The sequence below is a fragment of the Piliocolobus tephrosceles genome, chromosome 14 (genome assembly GCF_002776525.5).
Source record: "Piliocolobus tephrosceles isolate RC106 chromosome 14, ASM277652v3, whole genome shotgun sequence".
NCBI lineage: Eukaryota > Metazoa > Chordata > Mammalia > Primates > Cercopithecidae > Piliocolobus > Piliocolobus tephrosceles.
This window is the reverse complement of record NC_045447.1, coordinates 32096899-32115130: the sequence shown is the minus strand read 5'-3', so window position 1 is coordinate 32115130 and position 18232 is coordinate 32096899. Positions and strand designations below refer to the sequence as shown.

Here is an 18232-nt window from a genome sequence, read left to right as displayed (position 1 = left end):
TACATTGGCTACAGCATTAGTTCTTGGACATCTGGTTCTAGATTATAATGACTCAGTAGACTTTGTGATGATCTTAATGAAGCAACTTACTCATTAAGACAATAACAGGGTATCTCAACTTAGAATATACATTAAGATAGGAAGGACTTTACCTTTGTAATATATTTTTGACTTCGTGATGGTGGGACTCTCCATTGAGTTAGTGTGTAGCTTTCTGTATATTTCAGTCACACAGTAAATAGCAGAATGAAGGTAGCTGGGCAAGTTTTGATTTATTCCATGGCAGGTTCACAGCTTTTTGCATCCAGGTATGCACTTCATGGTTGTAAAGGAAAGAAGTGGAAAAAGATAAAGTCAGGACTTAGAAGCCCTTCTTCAAAAATGCAAGTTTCTGTTGTCTTCATGCAAATCGAGGTGCCAAGGTGCAACTTTAAACAGACACTGGATTGTCATCCAAAGTTGGTTGTTTGAAAACCTCATGAGAAATATTTTATGACCTAATTAGATTGAAGAAGCTGTTAGGTTATAATTGGTAGGTAGTAAAAGAGCAAATAGTCATTTAGCTCATGGAAAAAAAAAAAAAAACCCACAAGTAAACTATTTGGAGAAGGGAGGAAATAGAGGTGCACCCCAATATCAGCAAAGTTATTAAAATAAGGGAAGCTACAGTAAAAATGCTCTACCTCCACTCCAAAGATTTAAATACTATTTCACTATTTGGTGACAAGACACCAAGGTAATAATAACTAAATAAACAGCCAATGAAGGTTGAAATTTTCCCTTTCTTCTGTGTGGACATCCTCTTCTTTTGAGGTGGCTCCAATTTAAAAAGAAAATGAGTCCAAGGCAGAACCAAAGCCAACATTAAGTTACCAAGAAATTTGGATTCAGTGGAGAAGCTCAGAAACTTCTGAAACTTTTGAAGTACTAAACGTTTCCTTGACAAATGGCATTGGAAGACATATCATGCTAGAAAATGTTTATCTGGTGTTTTTCCTTCTTTGAAATTATGAGGTCAAGGACATCATCTCCATTATGTCTGATTGCCTCTCTTTAGCCAATGTTCCAATTGGCAAAGTCCAATAAGAAATCTACTGATACTGGAATTTTTTCCCATTAATGGATATATAGCCCCATCAGCTCGAGGTATGCGATTAGTGCATTCCTTAAGATGTTTTGTTCTGACTTCTGCCACAGGTTCCTAATGTGAGAGGGTAGACCCAGATCATGGAGGTGCTTCAGTGTGATGGCTGTGATTTCAGAGCCCCGTCTTATGAAGATCTCAAGGCACACATTCAGGATGTCCACACGGCATTTCTGCAGCCAACTGATGTTGCTGAGGACAATGTGAATGAGCCACGATGCGGGTCCATGAATGCCAGTAATCAGACAGAGGTGGAGTTTTCTTCTATAAAGGATGAATTTGCCATTGCAGAAGATTTATCAGGTAAATCTATACTAAACTTGGCACAGCCAATGTATTTTAATTGCTCTTGTTTCCTTTTAGCCTGTAGCCATGGTTCTTAATATATGTGGCTTCTGCAGAATTTCTTGTGCTTTGCTAGCCATTTTTGTGGTTTGGGCATTATGTATCTCTTCTTGAGTATCTTAGGTTGTTATCCTTTCAAAAGCTTCCTCATATATCCTACTTTTTTAATTTGGAGAACAAGGTAGTAGCTTGGAAAGTTCTAGAAAAAGTAGTACAATTTATGAAACTTGTATTTTTATAGCTGTGTGGCTCATTTATGGAGATGAGGAGAATACCTAAAGCTGTACCCTGCATCTTTATCCATGAGAAGGTGCAGTACGGGTATCTTCATTGATGCTTTGTCAATACTCTTCAAGGCCTCATCTTGAGACTTCAGGCCTTTTGCATGTGATGTTTAGTAATGAAGAATAATTGGAATGATACTGATTTGCATGATTAGATATCTTAATTGTCTTTTGCTTTGTCACTTTCCTTATGCTTTTTCTTTAGGTCAAAATGCAACTGCATTGGGGACCGGAGGTTACTATGGCCACAGTCCAGGATATTATGGTCATCATATTGCCGCTAATCCCAAACCAACAAACAAGTTTTTTCAATGCAAGTTCTGCGTACGCTACTTCAGGTCAAAAAACCTCCTCATAGAACACACTAGAAAGGTCCATGGAGCTCAAGCTGAAGGGAGTTCATCAGGACCCCCTGTCCCGGGATCCTTAAATTATAATATCATGATGCACGAGGGATTTGGAAAGGTCTTCTCTTGCCAGTTTTGCACATACAAGTCACCAAGAAGGGCAAGAATAATTAAGCATCAGAAGATGTATCACAAAAACAATTTGAAGGAGACCACTGCTCCCCCACCTGCTCCTGCTCCAATGCCAGACCCTGTGGTTCCGCCCATATCCCTGCAGGACCCCTGCAAGGAACTGCCAGCAGAGGTTGTGGAGCGCAGCATCTTAGAGTCTATGGTGAAGCCTTTGACCAAATCTCGAGGCAACTTTTGTTGTGAGTGGTGCAGCTACCAGACCCCCCGCCGAGAACGCTGGTGTGACCACATGATGAAGAAACACCGCAGTATGGTCAAGATCCTTTCCAGTCTCAGACAGCAACAAGAAGGAACTAATCTACCTGATGTGCCGAACAAGAGTGCCCCCAGCCCCACTTCCAACTCCACCTATCTGACCATGAATGCTGCAAGCCGGGAGATACCCAATACTACCGTCTCCAACTTCAGGGGCTCCATGGGCAACTCCATCATGAGACCCAATTCTTCTTCAGCTTCCAAGTTTTCGCCCATGTCTTACCCTCAGATGAAGCCGAAGTCACCTCACAATTCTGGTCTAGTTAACTTGGCAGAGAGATCCCGTTATGGAATGACTGACATGACCAATTCTTCTGCTGACCTGGAAACTAATAGCATGCTAAATGACTCTAGTTCTGATGAAGAGTTAAATGAAATAGACAGTGAGAATGGTTTAAGTGCTATGGATCACCAGACATCAGGCCTGTCTGCAGAGCAGCTGATGGGCTCAGATGGCAACAAATTATTGGAGACCAAGGGGATTCCATTTAGAAGATTCATGAATAGGTTCCAGTGCCCCTTTTGTCCTTTCCTCACCATGCATCGACGTAGCATCTCTCGTCACATAGAAAACATCCACTTATCTGGAAAGACAGCTGTCTACAAATGTGACGAATGTCCGTTTACTTGCAAGAGCTCGTTGAAACTTGGGGCTCACAAACAGTGTCACACGGGTACAACGTCAGATTGGGATGCTGTGAATTCCCAGAGTGAAAGCATTTCATCCTCACTGAATGAAGGTGTGGTGTCTTATGAGAGCTCAAGCATCAATGGTAGAAAGTCAGGAGTCATGTTGGATCCCTTGCAGCAGCAACAGCCACCGCAACCACCACCACCGCCACCACCACCACCACCATCACAACCACAGCCACTGCAGCAGCCACAGCCACCACAGCTGCAGCCACCACATCAGGTGCCATCCCAGCCACAAACACAGCCACCACCAACGCAGCAGCCACAGCCACCCACACAAGCCGCACCTCTGCACCCATACAAATGCACCATGTGTAATTACTCCACCACAACTCTGAAAGGGCTAAGAGTCCATCAGCAGCATAAACATTCATTCTGTGACAACTTGCCAAAATTCGAGGGGCAGCCCTCAAGCCTACCATTGGAAAATGAGACAGACAGCCACCCCTCTTCCAGCAACACTGTGAAGAAAAGTCAGACCTCAATTCTTGGGTTGTCCTCCAAGAACAATTTTGTAGCTAAGGCCTCTAGGAAGCTCGCCAATGACTTTCCTCTAGATTTGTCACCCGTGAAGAAGAGAACCAGGATTGATGAGATAGCAAGCAACCTTCAGAGCAAAATTAACCAAACCAAACAGCAGGAAGATGCAGTGATCAATGTTGAGGATGATGAAGAGGAAGAGGAAGACAACGAAGTCGAGATAGAGGTTGAGTTGGACAGGGAGGAAGAGCCGACAGAACCCATCATAGAGGTTCCTACTTCCTTTTCTGCCCAACAGATATGGGCAAGAGATACCAGTGAGCCCCAGAAGGAGCCCAACTTCAGAAACATCACCCATGATTACAATGCCACCAATGGGGCTGAGATTGAGCTCACCCTTTCTGAAGATGAAGAGGATTATTACGGCTCCTCAACAAACTTGAAAGATCACCAAGTTTCCAATACTGCTCTGCTGAATACCCAAACTCCCATCTATGGGACCGAGCACAATAATGAAAACACAGACTTTGGTGACTCTGGAAGGCTTTACTATTGTAAACACTGTGACTTTAACAACAAATCTGCCCGGAGTGTTAGCACCCACTACCAACGAATGCACCCGTACATTAAATTCAGCTTTAGGTACATCTTGGACCCCAACGATCACAGTGCAGTGTACAGGTGCCTGGAATGCTACATTGATTACACCAACTTCGAAGATCTCCAGCAGCATTATGGTGAACACCACCCAGAAGCCATGAATGTACTCAACTTCGATCACTCGGACCTGATCTACCGGTGTCGGTTTTGTTCATACACGAGCCCGAATGTTAGAAGCCTGATGCCACATTACCAAAGAATGCATCCCACGGTGAAGATCAACAATGCGATGATATTTTCAAGCTATGTCGTGGAGCAGCAGGAAGGGCTGAATACGGAATCCCAGACCCTGAGGGAGATTCTGAATTCAGCTCCCAAGAACATGGCGACTTCCACGCCTGTGGCTCGTGGTGGTGGTTTGCCAGCTACGTTCAACAAAAACACTCCTTCCAAGACCTTTACTCCTGAATGTGAAAATCAGAAGGACCCTTTGGTCAACACTGTTGTTGTTTATGATTGTGATGTTTGTTCGTTTGCAAGCCCCAACATGCATTCTGTCTTGGTTCATTATCAGAAGAAACACCCCGAAGAAAAGGCTTCCTACTTTAGGATCCAGAAAACTATGCGAATGGTGTCTGTGGACAGGGGCTCTGCCCTTTCTCAATTATCATTTGAGGTGGGTGCTCCAATGTCTCCCAAAATGTCCAACATGGGTTCCCCACCCCCCCCACAACCCCCGCCACCAGACCTCAGTACTGAGCTTTACTACTGCAAACACTGTTCCTACAGCAATCGGTCAGTTGTGGGAGTGCTTGTCCACTACCAGAAAAGACACCCAGAAATAAAGGTTACTGCCAAATATATCAGACAGGCTCCTCCCACAGCTGCAATGATGAGAGGGGTCGAAGGGCCCCAAGGCTCCCCCCGGCCACCCGCCCCCATGCAACAGCTGAACCGAAGCAGTTCTGAGAGAGATGGCCCTCCTGTGGAGAATGAGATGTTCTTTTGCCAGCACTGTGATTATGGGAACCGGACGGTCAAAGGGGTACTCATTCATTATCAGAAGAAGCACCGGGACTTCAAGGCCAACGCAGATGTGATCCGGCAGCATACAGCCACCATTCGAAGCCTCTGCGACCGAAATCAGAAGAAGCCTGCCAGCTGCGTGCTTGTCTCCGCCTCTAACCTGGAGCGGGACAAAACGAAACTCCGAGCACTCAAATGTAGGCAGTGCTCATATACCTCCCCCTACTTCTATGCACTGAGGAAGCACATCAAGAAAGACCACCCTGCCCTAAAAGCCACAGTCACGTCCATCATGCGATGGGCATTTCTGGATGGCTTGATAGAAGCTGGCTACCACTGCGAGTGGTGCATTTACTCCCATACGGAGCCTAATGGTTTGCTCCTGCATTACCAACGGAGACATCCAGAACACTATGTTGATTACACTTACATGGCTACTAAACTGTGGGCTGGGCCAGACCCATCCCCTCCCTCTCTCACAATGCCAACCGAAGCCAAAACCTACAGATGCAGGGACTGTGTTTTTGAAGCTGTCTCCATCTGGGACATCACTAATCACTACCAAGCGTTCCACCCCTGGGCCATGAATGGTGATGAGTCAGTGCTGCTGGACATCATCAAGGAGAAAGATGCTGTGGAGAAGCCCATTCTTTCATCCGAAGAGTTGGCAGGCCCTGTGAATTGTGAAAACAGTATACCCACCCCTCTCCCGGAGCAGGAAGCTGAATGTCCAGAGGATGCAAGACTGTCCCCTGAGAAAAGCCTGCAGCTAGCTTCAGCCAACCCCGCCATATCCTCCACCCCATACCAGTGCACAGTATGCCAATCTGAGTATAACAACTTGCACGGTCTTCTCACCCATTATGGGAAGAAGCACCCTGGCATGAAAGTGAAGGCTGCTGACTTTGCCCAGGACATTGACATCAACCCAGGTGCCGTCTACAAATGCAGGCATTGCCCATACATCAACACCCGCATCCATGGCGTCCTGACCCACTACCAGAAGCGACATCCGTCCATCAAGGTGACCGCTGAGGACTTTGTGCACGACGTAGAGCAGTCTGCTGACATATCCCAGAACGACGTGGAGGAGACAAGCAGGATCTTCAAGCAAGGGTATGGCGCCTACCGGTGCAAACTGTGTCCGTACACGCACGGCACTTTGGAGAAACTGAAAATCCACTACGAGAAGTATCACAATCAGCCTGAATTTGATGTCTTTTCCCAGTCGCCCCCGAAGCTCCCAGTCCCCCTTGAGCCTGAGATGACCACTGAAGTGAGCCCCTCCCAAATCTCTATCACTGAGGAGGAGGTGGGAGAGGAGCCCGTGTCCACTTCTCACTTCTCTACCTCCCACCTGGTCTCCCACACTGTGTTCCGGTGCCAGCTCTGCAAGTACTTCTGCTCCACGAGGAAGGGGATCGCCAGGCACTACCGCATCAAGCACAATAATGTCCGAGCCCAGCCGGAAGGCAAGAACAACCTCTTCAAGTGTGCCCTGTGTGCCTACACCAACCCCATCCGCAAAGGTCTGGCAGCCCACTACCAGAAGCGCCACGACATTGATGCGTATTACACTCACTGCCTGGCAGCCTCCAGGACCATCAGCGACAAGCCCAACAAAGTGATCATCCCATCCCCGCCCAAGGATGACTCCCCTCAGCTGAGCGAGGAACTCCGGCGGGCAGTGGAGAAGAAAAAGTGCTCCTTGTGCTCTTTCCAGTCGTTCAGCAAGAAGGGCATTGTGTCGCATTACATGAAACGCCACCCAGGGGTGTTCCCAAAGAAGCAGCACGCCAGCAAGTTGGGGGGCTACTTCACGGCCGTCTATGCAGATGAGCATGAGAAGCCCACGCTGATGGAAGAAGAGGAGAGAAGCAGCTTTGAGAAAGCCGAGGTGGAGGGTGAAGCTCAAGAAATCGAGTGGCTCCCGTTCCGCTGCATCAAATGCTTCAAGCTGTCCTTTAGCACTGCAGAGCTGCTGTGCATGCATTACACTGACCACCATAGTCGGGACCTAAAGAGGGACTTCATCATTCTGGGCAACGGCCCCCGCTTACAGAACTCCACCTACCAGTGTAAGCACTGTGATAGCAAACTGCAAAGCACAGCCGAGCTGACCTCACACTTGAACATTCACAATGAGGAATTCCAGAAGCGTGCCAAACGTCAGGAGAGGAGGAAACAGCTTTTGAGCAAGCAGAAATATGCAGATGGTGCTTTTGCAGATTTCAAACAAGAGAGGGTAAGGATATGTTTTGATTTCCCTTCCCCCAGGAGGCCTCTCATCACTGGTGCCCACATGCACTTCTTCGTTGCCAGCCAAACTGCTGCAGGCATCCTAGTGACTTAGCTTGCCAGAGAGCTCAATAAGTCAATTAAACATTTCGAGCTTGATTATCTCCCATTCTGTGCTCATCCCTCTCCTTGGTCCCGTTCCCCTCCCTCCTTCCCTTTAACTCCTCCCATGGCTCCCCAGGGGAGGTTTGGGGTGGTTTCTATGTATGTTTTTCTGCCAAGTAGCTTTATTTGAAGCCTAGTTTTACAACAATGCTCGCTCTTTCCTAAGGCAGTGTGGGCTGTCTCTTGGTACCATTAGCACTTCTCAGCCATGTCTTGGTCTTCAGTGTTTGCTACACGAACCTAACGTCTCCAGGAGTAGACTTTATTTTATCAAGAAGTTCATTAATGGCGCAACTATGCAACGTTTCACCTGCCTAGTTGAAACTGGTTTGAAAACCAGATAACTTAGTGGCAGTGACAATGAGCTTCTGCACAGAAATCTTCTCTACTCACAAGCCGTAACGTATTTGGGTTTCAAAAACTTTGCGTAGTAGGCAGCGTGCCATGATGCTGACAAATTTGTTATATAAAAATACTCGCCTATATCTCCCTTGGTTTTTAACCTGATAATCGGCTTTAAAATAGAATATGTTAATAAACTGCAAGAATAAATTCCGACAATTGAGGGAGGGCTCGGAGTACTGATGGCTACCACTGTATTTTACCAGCCTTTTGGTCACTTAGAAGAGGTGCCAAAGATCAAGGAGAGGAAAGTGGTGGGCTACAAATGTAAATTCTGTGTGGAAGTGCACCCAACGCTCCGAGCCATCTGCAATCACCTCCGAAAGCACGTCCAGTATGGCAGTGTCCCAGCTGTGTCAGCTGCCGTGAAGGTGAGAACTGGAAGGTCTGGATGAGCATTCTTGTGTGTGAGCGATTCGAGTTACTTACTAACCCCATTGCCTAAAGCAGCTCAGGAAAGAGCATCTCAGAATGTGGGCATTTCTGAATTATGCTTGGATTGGTTTGGCTTGTTTTGATTTCTTTGCAGGTTGGACCTTCCTCATCTTTCTGTTCAGGGAAAGGTCGAGTTTCGATCTGGTTTCCTTCCACGTGGATAGTTTGGTGGCAACAGAAGGTCCAGGATTCTCGGTCTAGGAGGCTTCAGGTCGTCCTTCTCTTCTGCGTTTAGTGCCGTTAGCTCTTCGTTCTTCCAAGTTGCCCGAGCTCTTGAGAGGAATCAAGTGGGTTCTGTTCCCATCGTCTTCTGCTCCTCTTTCTTCTTACTGTTCTCATCTGGCTGAGGATGCAGAAAGCCTAGGAGAATCTCTTTGTCTTCTTATCCTGGATCCTCTGGGGACTGCAAAAGACATTAAAACTAAAAGCATTCAAGTAACAACTGACCCTGAAAGCCTTGGTTTGTCTCCTCCATCCCCTCTCCCATATCATGCTGACAAATGTCTTCCCTTTTCCCTCTGACTTTTATTAGGCCACCTGTTTTGAACATCATAATCCTAATAGCAGCCACCAGGTCAGTAACCAAGCCACCATCCCCATCTCCAGGATATTGCTCAGCCCTATTATTTATTAAAACAGAAGTCATTTCAGGGTTCTGCCCTCTCTCTATGGGTACATGCAAATATATTTTTGTCATCTGCCCTTCTTGAGCTTACATCCTATTTTGCCAATTTAACATGAAGATAAAGTCTCTACTTTTCTTCATTGAAGACTGAAGCTTTCTGTCTTTTGGCAGAACAGTGGCAACCCAGGGATATCAGCAGTCAGCTTCTTTCATACACCACTGCGGTGTGTCCCGGGCTCGTTTCCTGGGATCACGTGAGAGAGACAGAGGGCTTTTCCTGTGTAATCAGTAACCCCAGGAACTATCTCGAAAAACAGGTGACTTAAAACTAGGCTGCTCCTTAATTTTTTGAGTTGATTATGCAGCAGTCTCCAGTCATAGGGTGAAGTCACCATCTACAGGGTAGGGGGCAGCAGCAGGATCTTTTGCTTTGCTTCCTTTCCAGATAATGGCCCAACGCTCCTCAGTGACCATGCTACTTTGCTTTTCGTTCTCTTCCTTTCTTCCTCTCTTTTCTGTGAGCCACAACCCTAGCCCAACTTTCTGTCAGCTTAGATGGGATTGCAGTTGGAATTTTCTTTTAAGGGGAAGAAGTGAGTGAAGTGTCTTCAGAGCGGGAGAAGCCCTTGTTCACATTTCGCAAACAGTAGCAACCTGTGTCCGGGTATGTTGTTCTAAAATCAAACTTCACTGCATGAGGAATGGCAGTTGGGCTTGCTCTCCCTCTAAAGGTAGCTGGAGAGGCAGGGGAGGAAGCTCTGACAAGAAGTGCTATTGAGTTTGGGAGAATGAAGGGAGAAAAAGAAAGCTGGGGGCAATGATGTTGGATATTTATTTTGTTGGTGGGGCATGTGTGTGTGTGTGGTTCTCTTAGCAGGAGGCGGATGACCCTGCCCACTTGTTCCTGGATGGATTGGAAGCAGCCAAAGACGCCAGTGGCGCCCTGGTGGGCCGGGTGGATGGTGAACACTGCTTGCTTGATGGAATGTTGGAGGATGAAACCCGGCCGGGGGGATACCATTGCAGTCAATGTGACAGAGTCCTGATGTCCATGCAGGGGCTGCGTTCTCATGAGAGGAGCCACCTGGCCCTGGCCATGTTTACCCGCGAGGACAAGTACAGCTGCCAGTATTGCTCCTTTGTTTCTGCTTTCAGGCACAAGTAAGTGCTATTGGGGGGTCACTAGTGGTTACTGGGGGAAGATGTCATAGTGGAAGGCACTAAGCTAAAGCAGAAGCTTGGATGAGTAAGAAGGCCCCACTCGTGGTTCACACCTCCTGCTCTGTTACCTGGAGCCTCAGTCACTTTTTCTGTAAAATGGGGCTGAGAACAGGAGATTGATCGGATGGTATTCGATTTGGCAAATGCAGGCATTTTAAAAATGAGAATTGGAGGAATCGCTATGATTTACCCAAAGGAAAAATGCAGCTGTGGAGAGTAGATGAGTCTCCTGATTCATCTGTCAAACATTCAGTCAAAATCTAGTCATTATTTGAGGAAGTAAAGTCCATTTGGAAAACTGATTTGCTAAAGAGGTAAAATTAGGACTGTTAACCCGTGTGACCAAAGAAACATTGCTTGCAATTTTTCAAAAGACCTTGAAAGGTAAAGAAGTTCATGGATGCCAAAGAGTTGCTTGACATACAGGGAGATTGAGGAGAGGGAGCTTCCCATTACTCATCACAGCTTTGAAAGTGTAAATTTGGAACAAGTGTGTAAGGCTTTTTGGGGCCATGGAAAGAGGGGTGGTTTTAAGAACAACTTTTTGTTGCTTTTCTCTTTCAGCCATATAAAAGAGAGATAAATATTCAATAATGCATTTGGATAGTCTTGGATAAAGGTGACTAAGACTGACATGCTTTTTAAAACAAATTTTTTAATGAAATAAATGATGGACTGTTTGCTTCTTACAAAAGATAAAGGACCAGTTAGTGGTTGTTGAACAGCAGAAGGAGGTGGTGGTTTCACAGAGGTTAGGATGGGTTGTAAACACTTTATTATTATGTGGAGCCTAATATCTAATCTTTGTCATCAGATCCATACATTGGCATAAAACTTGTAGGGTTCTCTTCAATTCATGAAGTATTTATTGAACAGCATCTATCACTTTGTCTGACACGCAGTGGAACTTCAGTAAATAATTGTGAATAGATGAATATATCCTGTCCTAGGTAGTGTACTTTGGAGAAATATAAAGACACAGGCCGTGGTCTGTGGCCCAAGGGAATTTAGGGTCAAGGGTTGGTTTATGAAATTAAAAAAAATAAAAACCCCACTGACTCAGTAAAATAAAGCACGTCTTTGAAAATACCAGTAAAATACTATAATGTGTCAAAGAAGGGAAATGTTATGTCAACTTTGGAAGAGTCAGGAAGGTTTTATGGAGTAAGGAGCATTTGGGTCAAGTCTTAAAGTAGAAATATAGGACTTGAGTAGTTTGGAAAGGACATAGGATGTAGAGGAAAAGCTGCGGGAGGAGACCATGAAGCTGACTGGGGCCCTAGCTGGGGGTTCAGTTTGACTAATCCTTAAGTTACATGTAAAGGAATAGTGAAAGATAAGGTCTAAATACTTTAAAGGAGACCATATTTGGAGTTTTAGATGCCAGGAAATAGTATTTCATAATTTAAATTACTGGTAAAAGGAAGAGTCAAATTAGTAAAATAATTATAATTGGTAACATTTATTGCGTCTCACTGTATACCAGGCACTGTACTAAGTGCCTTTAAGTATTACTTAATTTCATTCTCAAACACTCCGTTAAGGTATGGCCCCATTATTATCATCTTATGAATAAGAAAAGTAAAGCCTAGAAAAATTAAGTAATTTGCCCAAGGTCACTCAACCTGTAAGTAATGGCTGAGATTTTATCCCAGGTAGTCTGACTCCATAGTGTGTGCTCTTGAGATGAAAAAAAAAGAAAAAGAAAAAACATGGGGGCTGGGGACAAGGAATTAAGAAGCAATAATAGTAGCTAAGTAGCTAGTTCAAGAAGTTAGGGAATGATTGAAGGAATGGATTTGCCTGACTTGGAAAAACTGACTTAATGCGTGAGATGAGGGACAAAGTAAAATACAGATGGCACCTAGGTTTTCAGTTTACTCAACTGGGAGAAAGGTTAGTGCCATTTATAGAAACAAGGAAATGAAGAAGAGAATTTGTTTTGTAGACAACTCTCTGATGGGTTTGTTTAGAACAGGTTGAGTTAAAGATAACTAAAGGACACCCAGAGGGAGCTGTCCAGGGGCAATTGAAAATGTTGCTTTGGAGCTCAGGAGAGCATTATATGTTGAAATGGTAGCAGTACCGTTCCCACATGAGGCATTTAGAATGGAATTTAGTTCTCTGGAGTACTGATACAAATTAGAACTTCTTCCCACACCTTGTTTGGTAGATTTATTATTTTTTTAGGCTAATAATTATTATGAAGTACTAGGGGTTCGTTGTAATTAAGTAACTCCCTTGTAAGTTGCTTCTGGAAGACTTACAGCAAACATGGCTGTGTGTATCAGAAAGGATGTGCAGCCTTTTGACCACGTGACTCCTTTAAACATGCATGCACTTTACCTCCAAATTAATATAGACCCTGGAAACAAGACAGCCCATTGCAAGAAGGTCAGCCACTTCGAAACCTCCCTTCCTCACTCTAGTGTTCACAATGAAAGTAGAATTAGAATTCAAAAAGAAAGTCAGCTCTTTTCAAATGCTAAATTTCTCTAATTTCCATTCTGTTATTTGAATAAGTTAGAGGGCTAATTGATAGGCACTCTCACTGGCTTGGCAGGAAGCTTGAATTCACCGATATTGTACCTTCTCTTTTTAGATACAGTCTTCCAATTATCAGAGCTATAAGAAGGGACAGTAAAGATTCTTACCATGACCTGTTACCACTGCCATATCTCTAAATCCAAAAAAATCTCTTGATCTCTTCCTTTAGCTTCCTGTCCTCTTAGAGTAGGTACAACTCTTGAAAATTAATTAATTAAATTGATAAATGCCATTATTGAAAAGTAAACAAAAAGACTTTGAACGACCTAGAAGTAGGATTCCTGGAAAAAAGGCAATGAGCAAATCCTCTATGCAATTTTTAATTTTGTCATTTTTCTTTTCGTTTCCCTTCTACATCAAGTTTGGATCGCCATATGCAAACGCACCACGGACACCATAAACCATTCCGATGCAAACTCTGCTCCTTCAAGTCCTCCTATAACAGCCGGCTGAAAACACATATACTCAAAGCTCATGCTGGTGAGTTGTGCACTGATGATGCACAAGTTCTTTAGCACTCTCTGAGTTTGAAACCTGATGGTCTTTATTGAGTGAAATACTGTCCTGCCTTACACTTGAGAATATTATTCTTGGGATGGATGTATTTTCAGTTTTATTTTCACCTAGTAAAGAAAAAATAAAGAAAAAAGTAAAAGTTAAACAAAATCACCTAAATCCAAAATAATACAAAGCCTATGTCACCCATGTTATAGTTAGTTTGTTCGTGCTACCAGCAAGTTAGAATTAGACTGTTGGTGATTTTTACAGAAATTTCTAAATTGCCTATACTTTCTAATGCTATTGCCAAGGATCGTTATATGTACTAAAAAGACTTTCCAGCTGAAATAAAGTTAACAACTTAAGGAAGTTAGAAAGGGCAAAGGGAACTCAAGGTGTGTGAGATTTTTCAAGCGATACCCTTAGATACGTTTCCGTACATAAGATAGAAAATGACTTCGGGTGGTGAGTGTCCAGGAGATGTACTGGTCTCTATCATATTGTTGTTCCATCTCATTATTCATTAGAAAAAAATTGGAAATGAAAGAAGAAACACAGTCAGTCATCTATAATCTTATCTGAAGACCACTGTTGTTGACATCTGATGTGTCATGAACATCCCTTACCCACCAGGCTCTGCACTAGGCATGTTATATGCATCATCTTCTTTAGTCCTACAATAGTCCTAAAGGGGAGGCATTGTGCCACATCCCTTGTGCCTTGTATAACCCTTGGTCACACTCTGAACAGTGTTGTAAGAACCGCTCAGAACCTAAGTCCTTCACTTTTGCCAGCTCCTCATACTCTGTGTAAACAGGACCATGTCTCTTCACTATCTTCTGAGTGTTAGATTTTGTTGAACTGACTTAATGCAATAAAATTGCCCAGGGCTCCCAGCTGCCCCAAACTCCACTAGGAGTCAGGAATGGGACAGGGAAGTTAGCTATAGGGGCTTTTCTCTATCTTTTTGTATTTTTCTGTCTCTGGGAAATTTCTACTAAAGTCCATGAAGTGAATGGCTTCAGGGTTCAAATCACTCTTTTCTAACTTGTGTATATTGTAAATTATCCAGGTGGGACACTATCCTGGTGAGTTTTGCCCATAGGCCTTAGCTTCGTCAAAAGCACTTTTACCAGCGAGAGCTGGGAAGAGATGATTCGGCCTGTGGGAAAGACTTGAAGAGAGCATCAGAGTCTGCACACTGATGCCAGCATATTAAGCTGAAGTGTCTGCTCTTGGAGCTGACCCAGCAAACTGGCTCCCTGTGCTCACTGGCTGGCAAGAAGAGTGCATCCAGTAAGAGAGATTGGGAGCAATGTAATTCAGTTCTTGACATACCTTGGAACCTTGGCCTCCATGACATTGCTTTGAGCGACTGAGTGGGGCTTGGCTTCGAAAACGCCAGTACATTTTCTAAAAGACTCTTGACTCATCTTGTCTGTTCTAGATGGATTATTTGATTTTAAAGAAGAAAAGGTTATGTGTGCTAACCCAAATATCTGGATTTGAATTCTCTCTCAGGTCGTGCAACTCACAGCCACCAGTAAGGTTCACACAACCAAGCTTGCATTTAAAAAAAAATGAAAAAATAGAATAAAGAGGGCAGTAGTATTCTACATATTGTCATATACGTATATTAGTAAACATCATACTCAGCATTGTGATCTAACTCCTAAAGAGATACAACTGACTGGTGTTCCTGGTTGGGTCCTCTGACTTTTTTGAACTTCTGTCCTTCTTTGTGCTTCGTGATGTTGAGCAATTCAAGTTTTTCTGTGGATTTCTTCAAGACTTTTTTGGAAATGCAAGCTCTGAGGGTCATCAGTGGTGAGAGGAAGGCTTAATTACAGAACTTGGATGCTGTACTCACTCCACATGTGAACCCATTTAATAATTTTCATGGTGGCAGGAAAGTCATAATCTCGGAAGAGCAGGGGCAAAGAATGATCTTCCAATACCTGTTTTTCTTACTTTTAATCCTTAGACCACAGCTCTGTTCATTTTCACTGGTCCACAAAACTTTATGATTCTGTTTTCTCTTCTTTCTTCTCTGACTTTTAAATGTCACCTTAAAAATTCATTTTAAAAATACATGTTCATTAGAGAAAATTTGGAAATGAAAGAAGAAATACAGTCATTCATAATCTTGTTATCTAAACACCACTGTTGTTAACATTTCATATATTTCCTTTCAGTCATTTTCTCTATTTTATTTTTAACAGTTGTAATTCTAATGGCATTGAATATATATATTTAGCCTTTGTATTTACTTTTATTTTTTATGTTATTATAAACTCCAAGAATTTATTTTAATTGAATAAAATAAATCATCAATAGGATATGCCAAGATTTACTTGTTTCCTTATGGTTGTAAATTTAGGTTATTTCATACTTTTTTCAAGCATAAATGATGCATATTTCTAAGTAAAACTTTATATTTATTAAAGGATATCTTCTTATTACTCTTTGAAATGGAATTACTGGGTTGGAAACATGAGCATTTCTTTGTCTATTGTTCTTAAAAGCGAAATGGCTTTCTGAATTGATCTTACCAGTGTATATATATCCAACAATTTAAGCATACCCACTTCACACTCTTAGTTCTTAAAATGTAATTAATTTAAAAGGTAACATATGGCAAAGGTAAATCCCATTCTAACTTAATTTGGTCATGGTGATCTGTGTTCTATTTCAGTGGCATAAAATTAATTTAAAAAATAGTGCTTATTTTTACTGAGAGGCACTCTTTATTGAAGAATATTGGAGATAAACACACACACACATACACACACACTGTACCCCCTAAACCCCCATGTTTACATATACAGCTCCCTTCCTTAGAGAAATGACTTATTTTTGCCCATTTCTGTGCTATTGACTAGATAGGGAAATGGAGTTCCGTGCTGAGGTTTGTGAACTGGTCCAAAAATGTATATATGTGGGATGAGAACGTGTATAGTTAGCAAGGAAGTACAGAATAGAATATAGCACAGCAGAGCTTGCACTGAATGACTTTGTGATTAAAAAGCCACTAATAGATCATTGGAATAATAATTAAGCATACTATTTTCTGTGACTGACAAAAAGGCAACCTTGAATGAAACCTGACATGGTCATTTCTAGTGTAGAGAGGGGGGAGAAGGGATTGGAAATTTTTCTAAAGGAGGTATCATAGGCAGTTGGGCTTTACTTCCTATTGGGGAATCAATTCATAGCTTCATTCCTGTAAGTAAAGCCCAGAATGAAAAAGGACCAGTTCACTAGATTCTGGAGCTCATGGGAGAGTTTCCACTCCAAAGGAGCACTGTGGTTGTGGCAGGTTGTTGGTCTGTGAGGTTCGTTCATAGAACATGAAGCTTGAGAAGCACTTCTCTAGCATGAGTTAACTGAGTTATCTTGTTTCCACCCCGGCCTTATACCCTTCTCCCCTCTTTTTCCTGTTCTATTTCTTGTCACCATCCTCTTCCAGGTGAGCATGCCTACAAGTGTTCTTGGTGCTCATTCTCCACCATGACAATCAGCCAGCTGAAGGAACACTCTCTCAAGGTCCACGGAAAAGCCCTGACCCTTCCCAGGCCACGGATCGTCAGTCTCCTCTCCTCACACTCCCACCACTCCTCCCAGAAAGCTACCCCAGCTGAAGAAGTGGAAGACTCCAACGGTAAAAATGGGCTTCCAAGCTAGAATTAACCACTCAGGGTTGAGGTGGGCTGGGATTCATTGCCAGTCATTCTTTTTAGAGGAAAATCTTATGTGAAAACATGATGGTTCAAGTGAAGGAAGAAATGTGAAAAGGTTGAAATGGTGTAGAAGTTGGAGTGGGAAGGGGAAATGAACTTGTTGAGCGTCTGTGTGACGCCACGATGAAAATGAAAGTCAGCACTCATGGGAGTGTTGCTGGTAGCAAGAGACAGTCAAGTGGGATGGATTAGTTTTGAATCGTTCCACTGTGATTTCAAGCAAGAAAGTGAATGGAGTACCAGGCCAATTTGTTTGCTTTTGTTTATATCCTGTCTTGTTCTAAAAAAGATGCGCTGTGAAGTGTTTGGGGTGACAGGTATGTACATTAATGACACAAAATTCAGAGTAGGAATGCAAAGGGTAAATGAGTGGGGAAGTATGTCTCATTGAGCCATGTGATACCTTAGGGGTGACATAGGGATTTCTTACAGCTAAAGGATGCTAAGGAGGCATGAGTTGGGAGGAGTGTGTTACTATTTAGTTTTGGAGTTTCAGAAGAAATACAGGAAGCCAGGGAGAGGGTCTCCTTGATAGCAGTGTGACCAAAGCTGTAGGGTAGAGAAAGAGAGTCCAGACCTTGGGGCCTGCAGATGTGGCATAGTAAGCAAAGGGATAGTTTATTGTTTTTATAAGACCAGGAAGCAGACCTGTTTTGATTTCTCATCTCACCTCAAATGATTGCAGAATCAGCTACTTGGAAAAGAAGTAGAGGAAGTCTGCAGATTCTTCGAGGTAGACCTGCTCTCTTCCAACCCCTTCTAATTCTTGAGTCCCTTCGGCGGGAGCCAGTTAGCTACCATCAGCTTGAGTACTTCCCAGGTCAAGGAGCAACTGTCTGCCAAGGTCTACTGTTACATTCTTGGGAGGGGCTTAGTGGACTGGAAAGAAAGCCGAACAAAAGCCTGGATTTGAAATCTCACTTCTCTCAATAGTGGTCACGTTTCCCTGGGCAATCTTAGCTTCTTGTTCCCATATGTAAAATCGGGGATAGTGG

The 18232-nt window shown here is 43.4% G+C and overlaps 1 protein-coding gene across 2 annotated transcripts in view; it reads left to right on the top strand.

Annotated features, from left to right (window-relative positions):
- ZNF462 (zinc finger protein 462) overlaps nucleotides 1-18232 on the top strand; it is a 151105-nt gene that overhangs the window by 59183 nt on the left and 73690 nt on the right. Inside the window, exons 2-7 of one of the 2 annotated variants that reach the window (XM_023202278.2) lie at nucleotides 1198-1447; nucleotides 1979-7611; nucleotides 8378-8542; nucleotides 10289-10392; nucleotides 13361-13479; nucleotides 16967-17158. In XM_023202278.2, coding sequence (XP_023058046.1) covers nucleotides 1228-1447; nucleotides 1979-7611; nucleotides 8378-8542; nucleotides 10289-10392; nucleotides 13361-13479; nucleotides 16967-17158 — 6433 coding nt within the window. In that variant the 5' untranslated portion in view covers nucleotides 1198-1227. The remainder of the gene's footprint in view (nucleotides 1-1197; nucleotides 1448-1978; nucleotides 7612-8377; nucleotides 8543-10288; nucleotides 10393-13360; nucleotides 13480-16966; nucleotides 17159-18232) is intronic. The other variant, XM_023202283.2, reaches the window with a different exon arrangement.